We start from the raw sequence: 25347 nt of genomic DNA on the forward strand, positions 1-25347 counted from the left end.
GGAACAGAAACATAGGTATGTGGATCATTCAGAGGGTTATCAGCTGGGAGGGGGAAGGGGGAGAAATGGGGAAATGGTGCAGGGATTAAGAGGCAAAGTTGGTAAATTCAAAATAGACAGGGGGAAGTTAAGAATAATATAGGAAAGGGTGAAGCCAAAGAACGTATATGCCCAACTCGTGGACATGAACTAAGGGGGTTGGGATTGCTGGAGGGAAGGGGGGTAATGGGCAGAGGGGAGCAAAGGAGGGAAAAAATAGAAACTACTGTAACAACATAATCAATAAAATATACTTAAAAAATAAAAAAGTCCCTTTGGCGCACTTCCTAGCATCTCAGTTACTATTTCTTACCCCTGTCATTCCTGGGAAGGAAGAGAGCATAATTTGAGGAAGTGTTTGAATTTATGTCCAGCAGTGAGGGTGGGTGTTTGCGTTGTGCCTGAACTCTTCAACTGTCCACACAGTTGGAAATGAAGACTCCCTGAACAACTGGGTCCCTTATCAGGTTTAAATCTATTGTCCAGATACGTTGGCTTTGGCTTTTATTCAGTCCTATTAATCCACTGAGGGGATAAAAGCCTCATTGAGCAGTCAGCCCTTCACTGAAATGGGGAGCACGAGGTGACACAATGGCCGTAGTTCAGACTCCAGAGATGTTGTGCTGTGTTTTTGAATTCAGGCCAGGTTTCTAGGAGGAAAACACCCGCCAATTATGTTGACTGTAGATAGATCCCAGTCAACATATGACATCACCAGCTCTTCCTTTGCTGCCCAACTTTATCTGCAGGGAATGCAAGGAGAAGAACTGTGCAACATCGAAATACACAGAATAGAGACCAGGCTCCTTGTGTGTTTGTTTCTGGGTTGAGCTTCAGTCCAACAGCCACTGTCTTCTTTACCATCCATACAAATTCTGAGCAGTGCATTTAAGAGCCCTTCTTTGTACAGGGCGCAGTGTCCTGTGTGCACGTTAATTCTTACGTGGCCTAGGTGCTCGTGTCTTTGTGATGATTCGGTGCGAGTCCGTAGATGATGTCCTGAAATGCAGTCGGCGTGAGCATCGTATCTTCTATTTTGGTCTCTGTTCTTACAGAAGGGTCATTGTCATCAGATCATAGGCTTTGTTTATCTACAAAGAATGGAAATATGACTTTCTCATGTATTTGTTCCTTGTTCTTTCTGGTTGTTGACAATGACCTTGGGGCTTCAGCTGGAACAGCTTTGACATAGTTCTTTCTACATGGTATGGATATAAGTATGTGTGTTTCTCTCGGTCTCTAATCAGGAAGCTGCAAGTCCTTGAGTTTGTTGCCAGATTCCCTTCCCAACAAGGAGCCATCATCAAGGAAAATGGAGAGAAACTCAGTCTTTGCATGTGAAAGCTCTGGTGTGACTTATTTTTGTGTGATGTTCCCTGCAGCCCTGTGATCTCTTATTTTTGGCAGGCCTGCACCGAATTTGTGGTCTGGTAGTCCCGGGCAACCAAAAGCTGGGACAAACAGAGGAAGTGTCATTACTCACATGTTTGTTTCCCAGCTGCCTCCTTGTGGTCCTGCATAGCCAGCTGCTGCCCCTAGTCTGAGGTGGAAAAGTCTACATTTATGTCTGTTCACAGGGGGTCTTAATGTCTTTTATTTTTGGCCAGTTCTCCTTGCTGTGTAAAGCAGACAGATGTGTTTTGCTTGTTTAGGCCTTACTCAGTTTTCTGCAGAAGACTGTTCTAGATGAACAGCTCAAAGTTCCATGCCTTTCTTGTGGCACCAGGAGCTCTGGGTCTCCTTCTCTCAACAACCTTCATGTGGTCTCTTCCCACACCTTCTACTCCTTGTGGGTCCTGAGCTAACCCCTGCCAGCCCTGCCCCTGCCAGCTGGCTTGCAGCAGCACTGGAGGGTCCCCTCAGCCTCCTAGGATCAGTGTCCCTGCACCCTCCCAAGCCCTGACCCCCATCACATTATGCCTCAGAGTGAAAAGGGACACTTGGTGAAGACTGACTTTGTGCTAGGAATTGGGCTGAGCAGCCGTATAACCTCAAACAGTCTAGTGTGACTTCTAATTACTTAACAAATGCTTATGTAGGACCAGCTGTGCCAGGCATAGCCCTTTACAAACACCATTTCATAACAACCCTGTAGAATGTGCAATGTTATTTTCTCCATGTTATAAGAACACCGAGGCCCAGAGAGGTTCAAGGATCCTGAGGGTTACACAGCTAGCAGGTGGCAGAGTGGGTGCTAGCTCAGGCCATCTGACTCCAGAGTTTATGCTCTCAGCTCCTCTACTATGAAGTAGGCACTGTTGCTGGGTTTTTTTGCAGATGGGGAAACAGAGGCACTAGGGGTTACATAACTTGCCAGACGTCCTAGAACTAGCCAGTGGCAAAGTTCGGATTCTACATCAGCCGGCGAGCTCAGGAGCCATAGCCAGGACTCTGGGCAGTGCACTCACTGCGGGTTCTCAGCCTGCCATGCCATGTGCAGTCAGGGTGGGTAGTGGGCAGGTGGGGGGCCATTCTCACACAGCACTGTTTTTTTCTAGTTCTCTAATGTTCCTTTCATGGACGAGAGTGTCTTTCCATTCAGCTTTTCAGATGGTGGAGTTGAGGGCCCGCTTTCCGAGCCTGGTGTCTGAGAGCCAGCAAGCTGGAGGGCATGTCTAGGAGCAGTGGCTCACAGGACTCCAGGGTGCTGGAGGAATTCCAGGATCGAAATGCTTGCTTGGAGCAGATGTGCGTTCCTCCCCCCAGTGTACAGTGCTTGGATATGAGATGCCATAAACTTCGCTTCTTCTTAGACTCTGACTCTAATTACAGGAAATAGAGCCCTCTCCCACAGTTAGCCAATGATTTCAACATCTCTCGGAGAAATTCTACATGGACCTGGAGTTTGAAGCTTTGCATTCTTACGAGTTTGGCTGGATTTTCACCTTTGGCTCTCATTGCCTTCTTCCCGGCCACAATTTCATCATTCTGCTTTGGGGCTGGCACTCCTTAAGTGAACATACATGCAGCTGAGACAGAGTGCAGTCTCTCTGTCCACCTAGGGTCTGGGGGCCTGGGCTCTCTCCACATCTGTCCTGTCTTGCTTACATCTTGTCTATCTAACAAGGTGGCCTTGGTAGGAGCCACCTTAGGGCTCAGGGGAACAAAGCTGGGAGAAGGCTGAGCGGGGTTAGAAGAACTAAGATGTTGGATGTAGCCATTTAATCATGTTGCTGCTAAATTGTCGGTAATTTCTTTGTATTGCTGGTGGATCTGCTCTTTCAGGGATTACTTAGTCCCCTATTTGGTCTTGGAAGGTGGCCATTTATCTGAAACAGAGTTGGTCTAACCTCATGAAAGGGCTTTGTGTTTTACCCCCTTAAGCAGTAAGCTGGGGTGACCTCCTAATGCGTTGCCAGTAGTGGCATTAAGTGGTGACACTTTTTCAATACAACATGGTCATCTGTATTAAGAACCATGGCTCATCCAGTAATCCCATCTCTAGGACCCTCTTCAGAGAAAACCAATTAAAATGGGAGAAAGCTATTTGCATGATTGTGCTCATTAGAATATTATGTACAATTGAGGAAAATTGGAAGCAGTCTATAGGTTCAACATTGGGTAGTGGTTAAGAAAGCTATAGTACATTTCCCCAAATATATTTCTTATACAAAAAATTGAATTATGAAGACTCTAAGACAGAGACCTTATGATTTCCGGCCAAGATGGAGGCGTAGACAGACACGCTGCATCTCCCTCCACAACTAAGAAGGAATACAACTACCTCAGAACTAGTAACAACCAGAAATCCCAGAAAATCAAACTACATATCAAACAAAGATATGAAGAGAAATACTCATCCAGACAGGTAGGAGGGGCGGAGCTGGGGCGGAGAGGATGCGGTGGGGTGATGGCAGCAGCAGCAGGCCAGCGGAAAGCACAGTCACACATTTTAAAAAGTTAGGAGGGACACCTGGGGAGCATTCCCAGCTCCTCACCAGATCTAGCAGCTCACAGTCCCAGCACCAGGGAAAATCAAGCCTCATTGCATCTGACTCTGCAGACAAGTGGGGCTTCGGGTGAAGGCAGAAACTGCCAGTCTCTCAGCAGAGTCCTCTTATTTAAAGGCCTCCCATGGTCCTAGACATCCGCAGACTCACCCACTCTGGGAATGACGGCCAGGGCAGCAACTAGAGGGGCGCTAGTCCGGTGCAGAAGTGGGAGAGGTGCCTAGAAATGGGGTGAGTGCTGGGCAAGTGGCATTGTTCCCTCTCGGACCCATCCCCCACATACAGCACCACAATGTGGTGAAACAGGTCACCCTGTACTGACGAATCCATAAGGCTCTGTCCCCTACAACATAACAGGAGCGACAGCTCTACCTGGGACACAGAGGCAAACAAACACAGGAGCCTGTCAGAATGAGGAGACAGAGAAGTATGGCCCAAAAGGGGGAATGGATCAAGGTTCCAGTGGGAGAACTAAGCGACGAGAAGATAGCCAACCTAACAGATGAGGAGATAGACAACCTAGCAGATGCAGAATTCAAAACACTGGTGATAAAGATGCTCACAGGCTTGACAGATATGCTTGAATACGGCAGATGCATAAGAGAAGAAGTGAAGGCTATGCTAAGTGAAACGAAGGAAAATCCACACAAAACCAATGGTGAAGGAACAGAACTGGGGTTCAAATCAATGATTTGGAACATAAGGAAGAAAAAAACAGTCAACCAGTGCAGAATGAGGCAGCAAGAATTGAAAAAAATGAGGAAAAGTTCCCAAATTTTGCAAAGGAGATGGACATACAGGTCTGGGAAGCACGGAGAGTCCTGGGTGAGCTGAACCCAGAGGAGACCACACAAGGACGCATCATAACTGAGATGCCAAAGGTGAAAGATAAAGACAGAGTCCTGGGGGAAGCAAGAGAGAGGCGGAGAGTTACCTACAGTAGGGTGCCTGTAGGACTATCAGCTGATTTCTCAGAGGACACTTTGCAGGCAGGAAGGGACTGGCAAGCAGTATTCAAGGTGATAAAAGGCAACCTGCAACCAGGATTACTCTATCCAGCAAAGCTATCATTTGGAATGGAAGGGCAGATGAAGTGCTTCCCAGACAAGGTAAAGCTAAAGGAACTCATCATAACCAAGCCATTATTATATGAAATGTCAAAGGGACTTAAGAAAAAGAAGATCAAAACTATGAACACTAAAATGACAACAAACTCACAACTATCAACAACTGAATCTAAGAACTAAAAACAAAACCCAACTAAGCAAACCAGAATAGGAACCAAATCAGAGATATGGGGATCATTTGGAGGGTTGTCAGCTGGGAGGGGAGAGGGGGAGACATGGGGATATGGTGCAGGGATTAAGAAGCGTAATTGGCTGGTACAAAATAGACAGGGGGAAGTTGAGAATAATATAGGAAAGGGTGAAACCAAAGATCTTGTATGCACGACCCATGGACATGAACTAAAGGGGGTGGGATTGCTGGAGGGAGGGGGTGTACTGAGCAGAGGGGAGCAAAGGGGAAAAAAATTGGGACTACTGTAACAATATAATCAATAAAATATACTTAAAAAAAAAAGATTCTTAAGACAACATGATATCAAGAAAAAAGCCACAATGAAAAGTGAACATGCCCTGTGATTACACCCGTATAACATATATGCACATGACAGATCTGGAAATTGAATAGTTAAAAAGATTAATAGCTATTGGTAGGATGACAGGATTATAGATAATATTTTCTTTTATTATAAAAAAAGTAAATGGAACATTACCGATATTGGAATCAGACCTAGGATTAATTCTGATAATGCCATTTTATATAATCTCATTTTATATCCTTTTGCAACTCTTGAAACATCCCTGGGAATCAGATTCCTCAACTGAAAAGCCATAGAGTGATTTCTTAGGGCCCTTGAGTACAAATCTGATTCTAGCCACTAAACTGTTTCTTCAAGTAGAGTCTTCCAGACTTGGCTTATATCAGGAAATGACTCATGTGCAATTAGTAGCATCGTTGTGCACAGGTGATTTAAGTCCTTCAAGTAGGCCTATTTTTTTTTTTAAGATTTTATTTATTTATTATTTATTTTTAGAGAGAGGGGAAGAAAGAGAGGGAGAGAAACATTGATGTGCGAGAGGCACCTTGATAGGTTGCCTTTCATCTGCCTCGAACTAGGGACCTGGCCTGCAGCCCAGGCATGTGCCCTGAATGGGAATTGAATCGGCGACCTTTTGGTTTGTGGGCTGGCGCACTCAGTCCACTGTGCCATACCAGCCAGGGCATGCCTGGTGGTTTAAAGTGCTCCTACCCTTCAAGGTGTGATGAAACCTTCCCTAAGGAACTACTCAGTCCACACACATCCGTTCTGCGTATAATGGAGAGCAAACTACCAAACCCTGCCATGGCGGCTGATTTTCAAGTAAAGCTGTTTCTGGGACAGTGGGTAACTTCGGGCCCTCCTTCCCTGTGCCCACCGGGCGACTCTGGTGGCACCCTTCTGGGAAGGTTGGCCTCATGCTGCTTACAGATGAGCTTTCTGCTCTTCTAGTCTCTCCATGGCTGTTCTGATGAGTCAGGGAGGGGATTTCTTTCTGCTCAGCGTTTGGTTTCTCACTCTTAGATTTACACATTATAAACTACCCTTTGTCACCACATACAGATTACATTAGCTTGGCCTTTGATCTTGCATGCAAGTGGGCCATGTGCAAGCTACCCCAGGCCTCAAAGAAAAGATTTTTTTATGAGCTGCCGACATTTTGACAAGCTCTTTATCTGGTGCCCCAAATTGACTCTCACTGACTCCCAGTGACTGGTCCCCCTCTGTCCATGGTGTTAAGTCATTAGCTGCTCACTTTAGTACTCCTGCATATGGTTTTGATGAGAGGAAGGGTTGAGGTGGGTGCTATTCATAGAAAGCCAAGAAGGTGGTGGTTAGGAAAAGCTCTAGAACAAGACGGGTGTGGATTCAGCTCTGATAGTCAGTGAGTGCACAACTTCAGCCGAGTCTCATGGCCCCCAATTTCCTCACGTGGGATTTGAGTATCGTGAACCTATCTTGGCTACCTAGTGTGAGCTTCAAATGAGATCAGACATGTGATAGCCCTTTATGAACCACTAAAAAGCTGTACTGATGTGAGGTTGATAATGTTGCTATCAAATAAATGGAAACAGTGGTATGAAGTTATAACATGGTTCAGCCAGCCCATTCTCATTAAAAAAAATATTTCTGGTGGCTCAGTTGGTTTTAGTGTCATCCCATAACACCAAAAGGTTGCAGGTTCAATTCCCAGTCAGGGTTCGTACAGTAGATGACCGATTGATGTTTCTCTTTCACATCATTGTTTCTCTCTCTCCCTTCCTCTCTCTAAAATAAATAAATCCTCAGGTGAGAATTTAAAAAATATGTTTAAAAAAATTTATTTCCGTAAAGAGGAAAGCTGTGGTTATGCTGTATTAATGTGAAAGTGGAATGAAAGCTGAAGGTGGCTTTCTGAGATCATGTTCAGATTGGAAATAGCTCTGGGTTTGAGATCTGCACCTTCTCTCTACTCTGTTCCCACCTCCCCTTTCCCACCTTCAGTCTCTGCCCCTGACTCCTGGACTCCAGAGTCTTCTTCCAGCATTGTGGAAGGAATGGGAGACCTCATCCCAGCATGCGCAGGCCACTGCAAAGAAAACCTAGTGGGCGGGGGTGGGGACTGCAGGTGTGGTCAGCTGCCTCCACACAGCAGGAGCCAGCCCTGACAGGTGCTACATCCTATGGGTCCCACCTGCTTCCAGCTGCTTATCACAGTGATCAGCCTTAGACTGAAGAGGGATGCAGTCCCCGTATCTCTCCGCTGGTCAGTGTGGAGCCATGATGCACTGAGCAAGAGTGCAGGAAGCAGAGGAACAGGGAGAAGGAGATGAGGAGGGAGGAAAGGGGAATGAGAGAAGGCCAGACAGGAGCAAACAGGAGCCCTGGCTGGGCCAGCTGTGGAAGGACCTGCTGTTCCCTGCTCAGATCCCCAGTTTGGGACCTTTTGAATAAATGTCAGAAATGTCAGTGGAATTTAATGAAGTAGGACGGGGCTCTTGGTAACATCAGAATTGAACATGGGAGAGAAAGAGAAGCTGGAAAATCCTCAGAGGCAGAGGCAGATTCCCAGAGTTCTGTGGGAAAGCCAGTGGGGGGAGGAGGGGGGATGGCAGAGGCCGTGATGCTGTGGGTGGTCACCCACGGTGTGCATGGCGGTCAGGGGAATAGGGGTGGGACGAACCAAGAGCACATTGGTGGGCCGGGTGGAGCCAAGAAGGATTGGGAGGTAAGAACTTGGGGCATCAGCAGCATTTAGCTCATTCTGGAACTTGGTAGAGAGGATAGGCTGGGAAGAGGGCAGAGCCCAAGGATCAAACAGAATCACTTCCTATGTTACCTTTTAATGTGTTTTTTTCCCAATTCGATTTTAAATATTTTAAGGGCACAGCTTACATCTCCTACCTCTTTGTTTCCTCCAAAGCTGGCTGGTCATCAGATCACCTAAGAGTTTGTTTGTGTGGTTTATAAATACATTTTCCTGGCTCTTGCCTCAGCCCTATCCCCCCAGATTCCGGCTTAATGATTCTATCAGTGGTTGTTGGATTCTGAACAGTTGCTTACAGCTGCGCTTTCTTTATGTGAATATACTGTCTTGTTTCAAAAGCAAGATTACATTCGAGAAAGTTTGGGAAGGAGAAGTAAGTGGATTTATCCAAGTGTCTCTAGGTTTGAGCAGTTAGGAGCACGTGTTCCCATGCCTGTGACTATTAGGCTAATGACACAGTTTTCCTCTCTGTTTATTGAATTGTTGAAGTACTTGCTGTAGTTATAAACACTAAAGGGATAAGGCTGCATTTCACCTCTCAACCCCCTGTCCCCACTCTCTTTTGAGCAAAGGTGGTTACGAGTAGTGGCTCTGGAGTCACATGGCACCTCTGCCCCTCAGTAGTTGCCCTGGCTAAGGACACATTTGTGCCCACCCTGCAGAGTTCCCTGAGCATCTGCCTTGGCTGAGGCTCAGGTGTTATGAATGTTGCATGCCTTCTGCCTCCGGGCCTGCTGCAGGCGCGTTTTAAGTAATGTGAGCAGGTTACTTAATCTCACGGTCCCTCAGCTGCTTCAGCTGAAAACTGGGACCAACACCGGCTGCACCATCAGGAGCTGGTCTAAGGATGAAAGGAGGTCAATCGTGGGTGACGCACAGAATTGCACCAGGCACATAGGAAGTGTTTAATCCACGTTAATTATTTTGATTATTCCCATCCTCAAAGTATACAAATTACAGTATTCCTTCACTTATTGTGGGTATTATGTTCTAGACCCCCCCGTGATAGGTGAAAATCTGTGAAGTAGGAATCTTACATCTACTTTAGTATTTATATATATTTTAAGGCTTTATAAACCCTTCCTACACACAAACCATTCCCAGTCCCTTATTAACCTTTCCCACACCTTTATAAACACTACTTATGTTTTTAAACATATTCTACACTCTTAAACCTACGCCACTTTAACAACATACGTATACAGTACCACAAAATCCCGCGATATAGAGAAAAGCCCACAATAAATAATTAAATATAATATTTTAAAAAATCCCGCGATACAGTGAGGCCGCGATAAGTGAACGGCGATATAGAGAGGGACTGCTGTATACCCTAAGGTTAAAGTTAGCCACTTTTTCTTGGGCTGGTGTTAACCTCAGGCAGCGGGCCTCCACCCTGGCTAGCGTTCAGGGGGGCTAGGATGTTCAAGCCAGCCACGGGGAAGGTGGGGGCCTGCGGAGGGACGGGGTTGCCATGTGCTCCAAGGTTGCTGGGGGGCCACCAGGGTTCTTAGGTGGAAGTGTTCGGGTGTGAAGGCCCACAGCAGGGCCTCCGGAGGAAGAGGGCCCATGCTCGAGCTGCGGGACTGGAGGTGGCCAGGCCTGGCTTGCCAGAGCCACGTACTCAGTGCCTTCTGCGTGCCAGTCCCCCTGCCTGGTCTTCTGTGGGGCACAGAGAAGAGAACAGCAATGATAATAGATCAGGTTTGACCAGCACTTTGTAGTTTACAAACGTCATCTTATTGAACAAACGCAGACATGCTGTGAGGCACGTTAGTCGCTGGTTTGTCGATGAGAAAACCAGACACAAATGTTCCGGATGGTTGCAGCTCTTAGGAAAATGCTGCTCTCCCCTGTGGGAGAAGCAGTATACAGCTGATTCTGAACAACAACAGAGTTTGGGGGCACACCCCTACCTCTGTAGTTAAAAAGTCCTAATAAACTTTCGAGTCCCCCAAAACTTTATTAAGAGCCTGCTGTTGACTGGAAGCCTTAACAGTAACATAAACAATCAATTAACACGTATTTTCTATGATATATGCACTATATACTGTATTGTTACAAAAAGTAAGTTAATGAAAAGAAAGTATTATTGAGAAAATCACAGGAAACTACATTTATGGTATTTACTGAAAAAGATCTGCATATAAGTGGACCTGCACAATTCAAACCATGTTGTTCAAGGGTCAGCAGTAGTTGCGCAAGGCACGTACGGAGCTGGGTCAGTGTGAGTCCTCCCCCACAGGGTGTGCTGCTGGCTTTCCTCGTGGTGAGCATAGCTTTGCCTGCCTGCTGGTGTTCGCTGAACATGTCCTGTGGTGGGCCCGCTTTTGAGTAGCTCCCAGGCTAACTCACTTGCACCTTACTGGAATGCTCCAGGCCAGGTCCTAGGATTAGCCCCATTTTACAGATGAGGAATCAAGGCCAGAGAGGTTGGAGATCTTGTCAAAGCCACATGATGAGCAAGTGATGGCACTGGCTTGGTGCCTGGCACCTGAGCCCAGCCTGCTCTCCACCACCTCTCCTGTGCATTCACAGGGACCCTCGCTTTCTCTGCCTCTTCTGCCTTTTGCAAACAGAACCATGTTATCCTCACCGCAGGCGGGCTCCTGGGGGCTCTTACCTCTTGCCAACAAAGCCCTTCCCCGTTGAATAGGTCATCTGCATGTTACAGAGCAGCTGCCATCTCAGGAGCGCCACACAGGAGCCGGCGGTGCTGTGTGTTGTCATCCCTGATGGTGTGCTGTTTATTCAAGTCCGTGCATTTATCTCAGATACATGGGCCGAGGCTGCTGCCCTCACTGTGGTGCAGGGACTGGGAAATGAGGCAGTGGTGGTTCTGGAATGGGAGGCGGGAGCCGGGCTGCTTGGAGGGACGGCATGCCCCAGGGAGCCAGGGTGATGTGTGTACTGATGGACAGGGGTTTCTGGAAGTGCCCTCATTCGTGACTGTGTGTGAGGCTTTGGAGAGGGGGTAATGGAGGACACAGTGGAGGGGCTGTTCCTGCCTCCCTCTTCCTGCTTCTTTCTGCCCCACGTGCTTAACTCCTGACAGCAAACTTACGGATACAGTTGGTTCCTGCTCAGCCACCATAATTCCATAGCAGGGACAATAGTGATGACTTTTTAGCAACTCTTAAGTTTTAAATAAAAAGGGCCTCTTGAAAGCTGATCAGATGTACCAACAGCTGGCCCATGAAAAATGTGCAGTGTTGGGTCATGTCAATGTCAAGCTCCTGGTTGTATTAAGGTCAGGCAGGATGTTACCCCTAGGGGACCCTGGGTGGAGGGTCTGAGGATCTCACTGTATCATTTCCTCAAGATAAGAAGTTGTAAAAAGCTAGGGTCTTCCACAGACTGACACCAGACAAAGGCCTGGCACAGAGTGGGTCTGCCGAGGGCCAGCGGGAGTGTGTGGGCTCTTGACTTGGTGTAGGAGAGATTTCACAACGTGAGTCCAAATGACTGTGAGGGTACGTTTATTAAAGCTGGGGACAGTGAAACAAGACATGTCTCAGCATAGAAGAAGCAACAGGGGAGCCCAGGCTGGGTTGCCTGAGCTCACTGGGGAGTCAGAGGAAAGGGGGCCTTGGGGACAGGTTCAGGGGGTCAGCCTGGGATGCTCTGCCAGCTGCCCACTGTCTCAGAGTTCAGGAGAAGCGAGCCTGTGAGGAAAGAAGTGAGGGGAGAAGAGGGGATGGCGGGCTGCTCCCCAGAGGCAAGGCGCACACTAGCTCCTTGTCTCGAGGCCTTTATCTCTCTCTTGCAGGCGGGACTCTTAGGGGAGGTCTCAGGGGAGGGTCTCAGCGGAATAGTCATCAGTTCTCCAGGAGTGCCTCTTAAGGTTCGTGGCCTCCACTGACTGGTCAGTGACGGGGCAGTGGTCATTGGTCATTGCAGTTGGTCTGGCATCGCCCACCTGGTTTTGCTGCTGTTCTGGGCCTGGAGCTGAAACACAGCAGAGGGCCTTGATGTTGTCTTCAGGGAGGGAAGGCCAGGGGAGGAGAGGTTCCCCTGGGGGCCAGGCCCTTGTGTTCCCAGTTTGTCCCTGCCAGGAATGGGGGCCTTCTGCTTGGGGCCCTGGTGACCATCTGCACCAGGCTGGCTGTAAATTGTTTGGCCAGTTCGTCCAGCTCTGTCTCAGTTTTCCCTATTCCACTTGCCAAGGAATTTTCCCAGCTTCTTACTGTCCTGTCTCAATACCACAAATTCCAAAGGAACAACCTGTTTACTCTGTGTAGAACACTTAGCCAATATCCAATAAACAAAAAAATAGGATACCAGAACCACTCAAGGGAATAAAAAGGAATGAAATGCTGATACTTGCTTACAACCTGGATAAACCTTGAAAACATTACGCTAAGTGAAAGAAGCCAGACACGAAAGACATGTTGCATGATTCCATTTCTATGAAATGTTCAGAATAGGCAAATCTATAGAGTCAGAAAGCAAATTGGTGGTTGCCTGGAGCTGTGAGTCACAGGGCCAGGAGAGAGTAGGGAAGGACTGCTTATTGGGTCCAGGGTTTCTTTTTTGGATAATCTTCCTTTTTTGGACAATCCCTCTTTTGGGGGTAATCCCCCACTTTGGGTTGATGTTCTATAAATAAATTGTGGTGATGGTTGCAAAACTCTGTGACAAGATGAAAAGCCATCGAATGGTACAGCGCAAATGGGTGCAATGTATGGTATAAATGGGTAAAATGTGCAGTGTCAATAGTGAAATACATAAAGCTATTCAAAAATTTAGGGGCTTTTGACAGTTTTAAGAGAGGTAATCACAGTCATTTGGAATAGCTGGTGTCTTCTAGATAAAAGCACTTCAGGGCACTGGCTGAAACTCCCAAATTCAGGCCACTGGGCTGGGCACAGGGATGGCCACTTCACCCACCAGGCTGCAGTCCTCCCGCAGAACTGCAGCGGCCAGTCTGATCGCACACCCTGGGCGAATGGACATTATGGCAGCCGTTTCACCAGATGCTGCCACACATGATGTCTTAAACTTCCTGCAGCCCTGCACCATGGTTTCACACCCATTTTTTATACGAGAAGAAATGGAGTTCCCAGAGACATTATGTGCAGGAAGAGGGTGCTGCAGCAAGACCAGAATCAGAACTTGGGGCCCAATGAGCTCCAGGTCCATCTTCTTTTCACTGCCAGGCAAAAGGCTGGGTTGACAGCTATCCCTCACATCTTACACAATTGGAGAGGAGTTGGCTGCAGGCAAAAGCCAGGCTCCTGCAGGGACAGATAGCTTAGGAGTGTACCCTGAGGAAAGGCCTGTGACTTTGTGCAAGTCAGTTTAGGCTTGTGTCCTCGGTGGGGAATCTGCTCCTCCGGAAGAGAGTGACATTCTGCCCTGTTCCCCAGGGCAGCTCTTCCCAGGAGAGCATCTAGGGAAAGAGAACTGTGGGAAAACATGTGGGAGCTTTTCTTGGACATGTTTCTGAGTGTCATGAGCTCCTGGAGGAAACATGTTTATTTTTCCAAAGCCCTCGGCATTGTCCGTGTCCTGAGTTTTCAGCAGTTCACCACTATAGGAGCTGTTTGTGGGTATGGAGGGAAGCCATCGTTGCAGCCACGGCACCGGATCATTTTTGTAAGTGGTAATGGTGTTGTGTAGTCAACCTGCACAAGTGAATCGAGTTTAGTTACAGTCAAGTGGTCCAAGGCAGACTCATTGGCTCCCAGGGAGCTTATTAAAAATGCAGATTCTCAGCTCCCAGTGCACACCTATGGAGTCTGAAACCCAGGGGGTGATGGCCAGGGACCTGTGTGTTAGTAAGCTCCTGAGATAATTTCATATCCCCAGGATCAAGCAGGAGAATCTGGTTGTGTTTCCAGGAGAACACCTGTGGTTGACCTGGTCTTGCAGGTGGAGGGTGATCCAGAAGAGAACAGTCCTTTGTTTGTTGGAAACCTTTACTGAGCACTTACTGCTTGTAGGCACTTACTCCCTGCTGTGAAGGTGTGTGCTTCCTAGTGGGGGTTAGGTAGTAAATTGGGGAAACCGATACAGAAATGACTGCAAATGGGCCCGGGGCCCGGGGCTGGGGCCCTGGGATGGTGGCACTTAGCCCATGAGAAGGAGGCAGAGAAGATGCCTGGAGAAGCTGCCCAAGTAAAGAGCCAGGGGAATGGCTTTCCGGAGAAAGGGTGCTGCTTGTGAAAGGCCTGGAGGTTGGGAGGGGTTGGGAAGGTCAAAGGCTGAAAATCAGCTGGGCGGCCTTGATGGTGGTGAGCTGGGCGAGGACAGGTGGCAGAGAGCATGTGAGGGACATGAGCCGGAACTGCACCCACGGGACCCTGAGGAGGAGTTTGCATTTGACTGTGAAGATGGTGGCCAGATACAGAAGAATTTAATCAGGGAATGACAGCGTCTGATGAAAGGTTAAAGGGTCTGTCTGGCTCCTTGGGAAGAGTGGTTTGGAAGGGGGGCTAGAGATTAAGCCAGGGGCATGGGGTGTGACAAGGAGATTCTATCTGAACTGGGGTTGCTCCTGCCGTGACCCCCCAAGTGGGGGAATGCAATTTCAGAAGAGATACTGGAGTTGTTCTGTCAGGATTTCTGTGTTAGCATTTTACTGATGGAACAGACTTGTACTGGAAGTACACACATCTTCGCTGCTTTCACTAGACAACATTATATTACAGTACCAGCTATGTCTGTACCCACTTAATTACATATACTACTTATAAAGAGTAAATTTTGTCACAAGAATATTCAGCTTAGATGCCTACCTTCTTGAGACTTACACAGCCCAGCTCAGTTGATTCCAGTCTAGCAGCATCTGCAAGATTTGATCCATTTCAGAAACCTGAGCTCTCTATCTAGCATTGCCTGGGCTGGCATTTCTTAGCTGAGAACTGCTTACCTAAGTGTAGAAAATGAAATATTTTATGTAGAAGAATTGCTTCAGGGCTCCAAGAGTCCTGGGTTTTATCTCTTTTGTTTGCACAAGTTTTATTTGACCCTGGTCAAGTCCTTTCAGCTTGCAATTTAGTATCTCTGTGTGGAAATGAGTAGTAATAGTTTTGGTCAACTTCCTGTTGCCATGGTAACTGGATGAGCACTCTCCATGACCCAGGAGAGACAGCACGGGCAAAGGCCCTAGTGCAGAGTGGAGCAGGTTGATGGTGTAGAATGGGGAAGGCAGCTCATATGTTTGGAAGGCAGGGTGCGAGGGGGCGATGGTCCAAGGTGATGTGCAGAGGTAGTCAGGGGCCACACTAGGCAGGCTAGAGCTTGTCAGGGTCTTGAATCTTTATCTGAAGAGCAAGGGGAAGTAATTGGCGGATTTAAATAGGGGAGTGACTTAAGGTTGATATGCTGTCTCATTTAATCCTCGTGACAAATATATGTGGTAGGCAATATCCCTATTTAAACCACACCGAAACTTGGGTAGTGGAGATTAAGTAGCTTACCCAAAACCTCTGGTCAGTCTGACTCCAGTCCTGTCTCCATATCGGCTGAGCTCAATAGTAATGTAACAAGGACCACAGTTTTTTAAAGCGCTTTGAACTCTTATGATGAAAGCTGTCCCTTAATTTACAAAGTGGCATTATGCTGCAGAAATCTGAGTGGTGATGAGAGAGTGGATATGCAGGGATCTTTTAAAAGGCCCAGTCTGCATGGCCGGGGTCCAGCATCTTCAAGTTCCTCGCCAGCTGCTGGGGGGCGTCTCACAAACAGGTATCAGCACAAGAAGGGGTTTGGCAGCTCTGGTTGGCCATTTGACACGGCCATTGTCCATAATGACTCATTGTCTAAGAACTGTGCCCAAGGTTGGTACTTTCAGGGCCTCTGAGCTGGGAAATTGATCTGGGCAGGCCCTGCACGGTTTCACTGGAGTGGCCGTGCCACGCCAAGGTTCTGCCTTCTCTCTCTTCGGCACTCTGCTGCTTTAAGTGGCTTCTCAGAGGCTGGTTGCAGAGATCCCCATCTGCCTTTGAAACAAGGAGGCCTGTTCAGGGTTGAAATGGGAAAGCAGCTGTTGGCCTGCAGCCCTCGAGGCTGTTGTTGATGACAACAAATGTCTGTTCTTCTCCAGTTGATCATGTGGTGCCGGAGCCTGGGACAAGCCTGCTGGCTGCCTTCGACCAGTGGAGGGAATGGGCGGACAGCAAGTCCTGCTGTGACTACTCTCTGCACGTGGACATCACCGAGTGGCACAAGGGCATCCAAGAGGAGATGGAGGCCCTGGTGAAGGACCATGGTAGGTGGCAGTGACCCGTAGGTCTTTTTGGGCCCCATCCCCCGGCCTGCAAGGAGCGAGGGCTTCGGCTGGTTGCCGGTGGCTGGCCCAGGGCAGCGGCAGGAGCTTTCGTTGATATGAGAACCCGAGCCTTGTTCCAGGGACCTCTTCTGATACCACACCTGCTTGCAGCTTACGGGTTTGAGGGAACCGCGTGCCCCAGCCGAGTTGGGGGCTTGAGGCTGCCCGGTGACTGGCCCTCAGAGGGTGACAGTGCACATCTCAGTGAGGATCCTGGGCAGTCATAGGAGAGTGCCCAGGACCTGGACGAGGGGACTCGGGCTGCTTCTTGCTGCAAACTCAGAAGAACCAGCACAGATTTGAGGGAGAACCTGAGTGGTCTCTTGGCCCAGAGGACGATTTTGAGGAACAGGATTCCAGGCACTGGGCTCTGAAAGATTTCCAAGATGGCTGGGGGGTTGGGGGGTTCTTGAGAACCTCGAGGTGCTTCTGGGACCTTCCTGTCCACAGGAACCTTGGGGGTTTTTTGTGTGGTATTTCCAAAGAACATCATCTTCCAGGGTCCCCTTGAACTTGGGTACAGACTTGACTTGAGTCCTGGGTCCTATTGGAGACCTCACTGGATCTCAACTGTCAGGGAAGCACCGGTTACTTTCGGGTGTGGAGACTTCAGGCGCAGAGGTCCCATGAGCTGTGAGTGAAATGGCAGGAGGGAAATTGCGAGGCATAGATGTATAGATATCCAGAGATGAGATAGCAAAAGCCCACAATACAAATCTAGACCCTTGGGTTTATTGCTTTGCTCTCCCACAAACTAGCTGTATGACCTTGAGCAAATCACTCAAATTTTCTGAGTCTCAATTTTTTTAAAAGTCCCTCACAGGAGGGTATTGTATGAGATATCCTAAGATTCTTTCCAGCACGAAGGTCTAACATAAAAGAGAGTAGCTAACCGTTGATCTTTCTTGCTTTTTGAGAATATTGAGATTTAACTTTTGATACCTAAATGAATCTACTCTAAATCAGCCAAGAGGATTACCATAGAAACTGTTGCCTGGCAACAGAAAAGGGCTGAGGTGTCCTGAGGCTTGAATTTAGGCAGCTTCCAGCATCCCCAATGGCTTGAATTAAGTTTGAGGAGGTTTTCAGTACAATTGTTTACCATTGTGATGGAGGTAGGGTAGGGAGGCGTGAACTCCAGAATGCCTGAAAGAGAATTGTAGTACATTCTTGTCACACTCATGGACCTTTTCTTAAGGAGAAGTGGAAAAAATACAATAAAAAATGAACTATTAAAAAACACAAATAGCCCAGGCTAGTGTGGCTCAGTGGATTCGGCACCAGCCTGCAAACCAAAGGGTCACTGGTTTGATTCCCAGTCAAGGCGCATGCCTGGGTTGCAGGCCAGGTCCCCAGTTCGGGGCACATAAGAGACAACCACACACTTATGTTTCTCTCCTCTTTCTTCCTCCCTTTCCCTCTCTCTAAAAATAAGTAAATAAAATCTTAAAACAAACAAACAAAAAAACAAAAGATGAAAAAAAAATTATTATGGAGGACAGTCTGTTTACCAAAAATCTTTTATTATAGATCATCATCAACAGGATTATCTAATCCATTTTCTCATTAAAGTCACAATAGTTGGAGGAAACTTTCGTGTTTAATTTTTAACTTTTAATTGCAATAAAATACAGCATAAAGTAAAATTTACTGTCTTAACCATTGTAAGCGTACAGTTCGGTGGCATTAAACACACTCACATTGTTGAGCAACCATCCCCACCGTCCATCTCTAGAACTTCTCATCTTTCCATGTTGAAACTCCCTATCCATTAAATAATGATTCCCCACTCCCCTCCCCACAGCCCCTGGCCATGACCATTCTACTTTCTGTCTCTATGAATTTGACCTATATGTCGAATCCTACAGTATTCGTCCTTTTGTGACCAGCTTGTTTCACGGCGCATAGTGTTCTTAGGGTCGATCTATGCCGTGTCAATCTCCTTATAGCTCCTTTAGATAGCTCTGCCACATTTTGTGTCTCCATTCATCTGTCAGTGGATACCTGGGTTGCTTCCACTTTTTGGTGTTGTGAGTAATGCTGCTATGTACTTGTATGGGTGTACAAATAACAGCAACTTTTAATTTTGATATTGTTTTAAACTTAGAGGAAAATTGTATGACTACTAAAAAGAACTTCTGCACCCTAGTCCCAGGTTTACCAGTTGTTTATATTTTATCCCACTTGCTTTATCATTTTTTCTGTCTCCATCTATCTTTCTGTCTCTGTAATACAGGGTGGGGCAAAAGTAGATTTACAGTTGTGAGTATACAAAATACTTAATAAAGCTATTGTAACAATGAAGTGATCATAACTTGCATGTCTCTTTTTCATATGAACAACTGTAAACCTTCTTTTGCCCCACCTTGTATACACTCACATGTACATGGTATTGTAAGTTTTTTATTCTCTTCCAGATTATTTGGATTATCTGTTATAGTCATGCATTTTATCTTGTCTGTCCTTCCAGGGGTAAATTCCTTCCTCGTGTACATGGCTTTCAAAGATCGTTTCCAGCTAACAGATTCCCAGGTAAAAAAAGGTGGCTTTTCTGAACGGTTCCCTGGCATTGGGACACTCGGGCCACTGCTGTCATCTTGAAAGCTGCCCCCAGAGCATGCACATCTCTTAGCTTCCAGGGAAATGGCTCGTGGATAGTCTTTGATTGACCCTTACCTTTGGGGAGGCCATGAGTCCAGCACCCAGGTCTGGCGCTCTGCCAGGCTCTGGAGCCAGCCTGCTGTGGGACCGTGTTGCTGAGAGGTGCACTCAGGGCCTGGTGCCCCTGTGAGCTGCCCTTAGCTTCTCACCCCCAGTCCACATCCTCTGAGGTTACCCTGCCTTGGTGAACGTCTGAGAGGTTCTGCTCTGCCCCACTTTGCCAGAAACATTGCCCTCAGAGCACGTTAAAAAAAAATAACAAAACTTGTAGAAGCAGCAGAAGCTGCAGGAGAGGGTGCTGGTTCTGATCCCTGAGGCCACAGGGAGAGGGCTGTATTGTGAAAAGAAGATGGAAGTCCCCATCTCTGATCCTAACTCCCTCTTCACAGATCTATGAAGTGCTGAGCGTGATCCGGGATATCGGCGCGATAGCACAGGTGCACGCAGAGAACGGCGACATCATCGCAGAGGTGCTGGCCTTCCTGTCCATCATTTCCTTCTACATGACCCATAGGGCAGGGGGCAGGCTCAAGAAAGGGACAACCTCTGTAACAACTCCAGGTGGAAAGGCAGGGGGGCCTGATGGGACCCCTCGGGTGCTGTGCGACAGTCATTGACCATGTGTGACACAGGAACCTCCTGTGTTCTGTAGGACACGTAGCCTGCCCCCTTCCACAGAGGCGTTGTTCCTCTTGCTGCTGAGACACAGCTGCCTGTGTGGGGTGGGGCGTGGACTCCCACACACAGTTCACACTGCGGCACCTCGGGGGAGCCACTGCATGTGTTTGGGAGGCTGGGGTTAATCTGCCGTAGCCCAGGCAGGACTGGGAACAGGGCCATGAGCCCTCCTCTCATGGGGTCTTGGGAGGAGGGCCAAGTGGTCAGCAGCACCATTTTTGTCTTGCCTGAGTTACTTTTACGCAGGCTCCTGGCAGTCAGAGCCCCCTGAAGTCATACACAGACACACACACATACACAGTGCTCCCCAACAACCTGACTTTCTTTCACTGTTGCAGGAGCAGCAGCGGATCCTGGACCTGGGCATCACAGGCCCGGAGGGACATGTGCTGAGCCGGCCTGAGGAGGTGAGCTGAATGGCATGCACGTCCCTCGTTTCCCTGGGCTGCCAGAGCCACGCAGAACTCCCCTCTCCTGCCTATCGAGATCGGGCTTCTCAGATGTGGATTTAGGTACCTCTGGGAAGCCACAGGTTACCTGCATGTGCTACTCAGGCAAAGCAAAGGTTAGACTGAGCCACGGGGTACAGCAGCATGCTTGTTTAGCTTGAAGACGCCTCTCTCCATCTCTGATTCCCCAGCCCTTTCTTGGGGAAACACGGACAGCTTTATATCAACATCCTGCAATTTGGGTTCCATGGTTCATACCTGGGGGCCTTCAGAATCTCACCAGTCACTGAAATATAGTCATGGGTATCTAAAAACTCTTCTCAATGTCTAAAAAGCATAAGGGAATTGTACATTTTCCCATGGTAAGTCTACACAGGGTAATCAGCAGGGTTTGGTAGACAGAATCTTTCCCAACGGGGCGGGAAAGTTAAGAGCAGGGGCCTTGTGGGCACAGAGATTGAAGTTGCTGACTTGGATGGTGAAGCTTGCGAGTTACAGGGGGGTGGTGCCCACATGGTACGTGGCGCAGAATCTGTTTTTTTAGAGCAGAATTTGTGACCTTTCATTGCTTCTCCAGAGCTGGCTCATTAAAAAAAGGTTCAAATTCAGGCGTTTGAGGACCTGGTGGTTCTGGGCAAAGAGGATACTGGGGAATCTCCTAGAAATGAACAGACTTTCTCTTTACTGAAAATAAAGTGATGGGTAAGGGGCAGGTACAGAGGAGGGCAGATAAAATCATCAAGCAACTGAATGTTGGCCTAAAATTGGGAATTTTTTCCCCAGAAACAGGTGGAGAGAGATGCTTGGCAAGGGGAGTGTGAATGGGAGCAGGGCCCCCAAATCTTAGAACTTTAGACCTGGGATGTTCCCACTGAATCAGGACGTGTACACGTTAGGGCTTGTGGGTGCAGGGTCTGCTCCCCCAGAAGAAAATGGATTTACAAGGGCTGAATCGGAGGTGCCGTCACGGCAGCATGGCGTCCCCGCCCTCTTTTCTCAGGCTTTGGGGCAGAGGTGAGGCTGGAAAAGCAGAAAGAATGTGAGGCAGAAAAAGTAGAGGAGGGAGCTACTGGCAGTGTCTTACACTGAGGGCTTACACGTCCTTGTCCCGCCCTCCCTGCTGCAAACACACTCTCAGAGTCACACACACACAGTCACACACTTAGATGCAGGCACACACAGACATGGGTACAGACACACACAGATACAGACATGTATACAGACACATATAGATACAGCCACAAACAGAAACAGATACAGACACGCGCATACATACACATAGATACAAACAGACATATAGATAGATACAGACATGCACACAGACACACACAGAGAAACATAGACACACACATGCAGAGTCACACACGCAGACGTACAGAGAGAGACAGGCAGAGTTACAGATACGGAGGCACAAGCAGTCACAGAAATACAGACACACACACCAGGGCACCGTCAGCACCATCTGAGTCCCTGAGGACATTTTCCTTTCCCCACCTGAAAGGGCAGAAGCTATTACATTTTCAGCATGTATGTTCTTCTCCAGGCCATGGGACAGAGGTCCTTTCATGACCATCCAGCTTCCTCATGCGTGCTGAACAGCTGGAGGTGTGAGCCGGAGCCAGCACAAGGGGGAGGGAGGCTGAAGGGGGCTTCCTGAGGCCCCTGCATTAGCTGTGGGGAGCCCCATGCTGCACCCAGCTGTGGACATTTCCCAGTCACTCCTTCCTACAAGGCCGTCAGGAAGTTCCTTCTCAGTGAAGAATTCCTCATCACCCTCACTCCCTCTGGAACCACACGGGACATTCCCCGCCACTCTCTGCAGCTCTTTTGGACCCAGCTGGGAGGCTGCTGGCAGGTTTCCCGAGTTTGCAGCTGAAAAGGTACTAAGGGAGGCACAGAGATGCAGAAGTCTAGAACCCACCTCTCCCTCAATGGTGCTGAGCACTCGGGTGACAGGCCCCGTGGGGGCAGCCAGGTGAATGAGAAAGTGGACCCTTCTGAAGAGGAAAGGGGGACATGGAAAGTGGCTAGGTCGGATCAGGGTGACAGGGTTCTGAGTGACTTACAGCCTAAGACTGTATCGGCAGACGGGGGATATAGGGGGCTGAGCCATAAAGGGCATGGGTGTCCCAGTGCTGGTGTGTGTTCCTGCACTGCTGTGTGTGCCCGCACGGCTGTGTGTCCCAGGGCCGGTGTGTGTGCTCGCACTGCTGTGTGTCCCAGGACCGGTGTGTGTGCCCGCACTGCTGTGTGTCCCAGGGCCGGTGTGTGTGCCCGCACTGCTGTGTGTCCCAGGGCCGGTGTGTGTGCCCGCACTGCTGTGTGTCCCAGGGCCGGTGTGTGTGCCCGCACTGCTGTGTGTCCCAGGGCCGGTGTGTGTGCCCGCACTGCTGTGTGTGCCCGCACTGCTATGTGTCCCAGGGCCGGTGTGTGTGCCTGCACTGCTGTGTGTGCCCGCACGGCTGTGTGTCCCAGGGCCGGTGTGTGTGCCCGCACTGCTATGTGTCCCAGGGCCGGTGTGTGTGCCCGCACTGCTGTGTGTCCCAGGGCCGGTGTGTGTGCCCGCACTGCTGTGTGTCCCAGGGCCGGGGTGTGTGCCCGCACGGCTGTGTGTCCCAGGGCCGGTGTGTGTGCCCGCACTGCAGTGTGTCCCAGGGCCGGGGTGTGTGCCCGCACTGCTGTGTGTGCCCGCACGGCTGTGTGTCCCAGGGCCGGGGTGTGTGCCCGCACTGCTGTGTGTGCCCGCACGGCTGTGTGTCCCAGGGCCGGTGTGTGTGCCCGCACTGCTGTGTGTCCCAGGGCCGGGGTGTGTGCCCGCACTGCTGTGTGTGCCCGCACGACTGTGTGTCCCAGGGCCGGTGTGTGTGCCCGCACTGCTGTGTGTCCCAGGGCCGGGGTGTGTGCCCGCACTGCTGTGTGTGCCCCCACGGCTGTGTGTCCCAGGGCCGGTGTGTGTGCCCGCACTGCTGTGTGTCCCAGGGCCGGTGTGTGTGCCCGCACTGCTGTGTGTCCCAGGGCCGGTGTGTGTGCCCACACTGCTGTGTGTCCCAGGGCCGGTGTGTGTCCCAGGGCCGGTGTGTGTGCCCGCACTGCTGTGTGTCCCAGGGCCGGGGTGGGTGCCCACACTGCTGTGTGTCCCAGGGCCGGTGTGTGTGCCCACACTGCTGTGTGTCCCAGGGCCGGTGTGTGTCCCAGGGCCGGTGTGTGTGCCCACACTGCTGTGTGTCCCAGGGCCGGTGTGTGTGCCCGCACTGCTGTGTGTCCCAGGGCCGGGGTGTGTGCCCGCACTGCTGTTTGTGCCCCCACGGCTGTGTGTCCCAGGGCCGGTGTGTGTGCCCGCACTGCTGTGTGTCCCAGGGCCGGTGTGTGTGCCCGCACTGCTGTGTGTCCCAGGGCCGGTGTGTGTGCCCACACTGCTGTGTGTCCCAGGGCCGGTGTGTGTCCCAGGGCCGGTGTGTGTGCCCGCACTGCTGTGTGTCCCAGGGCCGGGGTGTGTGCCCACACTGCTGTGTGTCCCAGGGCCGGTGTGTGTGCCCACACTGCTGTGTGTCCCAGGGCCGGTGTGTGTGCCCACACTGCTGTGTGTCCCAGGGCCGGTGTGTGTGCCCGCACTGCTGTGTGTCCCAGGGCCGGGGTGTGTGCCCGCACTGCTGTGTGTGCCCCCACGGCTGTGTGTCCCAGGGCCGGGGTGTGTGCCCGCACTGCTGTGTGTGCCCGCACGGCTGTGTGTCCCAGGGCCGGTGTGTGTGCCCGCACTGCTGTGTGTCCCAGGGCCGGGGTGTGTGCCCGCACTGCTGTGTGTCCCAGGGCCGGTGTGTGTGCCCACACTGCTGTGTGTCCCAGGGCCGGTGTGTGTCCCAGGGCCGGTGTGTGTGCCCGCACTGCTGTGTGTCCCAGGGCCGGGGTGTGTGCCCGCACTGCTGTGTGTGCCCGCACGGCTGTGTGTCCCAGGGCCGGTGTGTGTGCCCGCACGGCTGTGTGTCCCAGGGCCGGTGTGTGTGCCCGCACTGCTGTGTGTCCCAGGGCCGGTGTGTGTCCCAGGGCCGGTGTGTGTGCCCGCACTGCTGTGTGTCCCAGGGCCGGTGTGTGTGCCCACACTGCTGTGTGTGCCCGCACGGCTGTGTGTCCCAGGGCCGGTGCGTGTATCTGACACTGGTGTGTGAGCTGACACTTCTTGTGTTCCTGTACGGTTTTCTCTCCTCTCTGGATCTTGTGGTACCTCGTCTTTAAAATCAGAAAGCAGGGCTAGATGACTGCCAAAACCCCAAGAGCTCTATAATGAGGCAAATGAACGTTTTTATTTTTAACTGTAACACTTTTCATAACGGTCTAAAGCAGTAGTATTTAAGGCAGAGCTCACTGTGTGTAAGACAGTGTATGCTGTATGTCACAGGCACACACTTATACTCACAGAAGGGTAAAATGTGATCCTTCCATGGTTCTGGGTGCAGCCGGTAGAGTGGGGCTTTAAATGACCTTTCTCCACAAGGTAACCTCACAGTGTGGCTCTACCTTCACTCCAGGCCATGCAGGGCTGGTGGAGGTGAGGGGTCGGAACCTCACACGGGTGAGTGAAGCCAGACAGGACCCTGGGACCAGAATCTTCCCAGGACCCAGTCCTCTGGGGTAGGTCCCACTAGAACTGGCCCTTGTGCTCCGTTTGCTCCCTAATTAGAATGATTACACATGCCAGTTCTCTGAGGACAGTCCAGTCCCTACCCGTGGCTCTCACGCAGTTATGAATAGTGCCTCTGTTCTCTTTCAAAGTGTCTGGGTTGGGACAGTAACTTGGGGGTCTCTGGCACCCCTGGGAAGTGATGAGGATTCTAGCAGAGACCTTATTACTCTTCACTCTGTGAACTTCTGGGGTGACCGCGATGGAGACGCAGGACATATGCCCTCTGTGCTGCCTGGGCCAGAGGCACTTTGCTTGTAACTGGGGCTGA

The 25347-nt window shown here is 50.0% G+C and overlaps 1 protein-coding gene across 2 annotated transcripts in view; it reads left to right on the forward strand.

Moving 5' to 3' along the window:
* DPYSL2 (dihydropyrimidinase like 2) overlaps positions 1-25347 on the forward strand; it is a 122494-nt gene that overhangs the window by 75999 nt on the left and 21148 nt on the right. For both annotated transcript variants that reach the window (XM_090290289.1, XM_090290290.1), the window contains exons 4-7: positions 16389-16553; positions 19084-19145; positions 19664-19744; positions 20291-20359. In XM_090290289.1, the coding sequence (XP_090146415.1) occupies positions 16389-16553; positions 19084-19145; positions 19664-19744; positions 20291-20359 (377 nt within the window). The remainder of the gene's footprint in view (positions 1-16388; positions 16554-19083; positions 19146-19663; positions 19745-20290; positions 20360-25347) is intronic.

The sequence above is a fragment of the Furipterus horrens genome, unplaced genomic scaffold (genome assembly GCF_987537825.1).
Source record: "Furipterus horrens unplaced genomic scaffold, mFurHor1.1.pri manual_scaffold_10, whole genome shotgun sequence".
Classification (NCBI taxonomy): Eukaryota; Metazoa; Chordata; class Mammalia; order Chiroptera; family Furipteridae; genus Furipterus; species Furipterus horrens.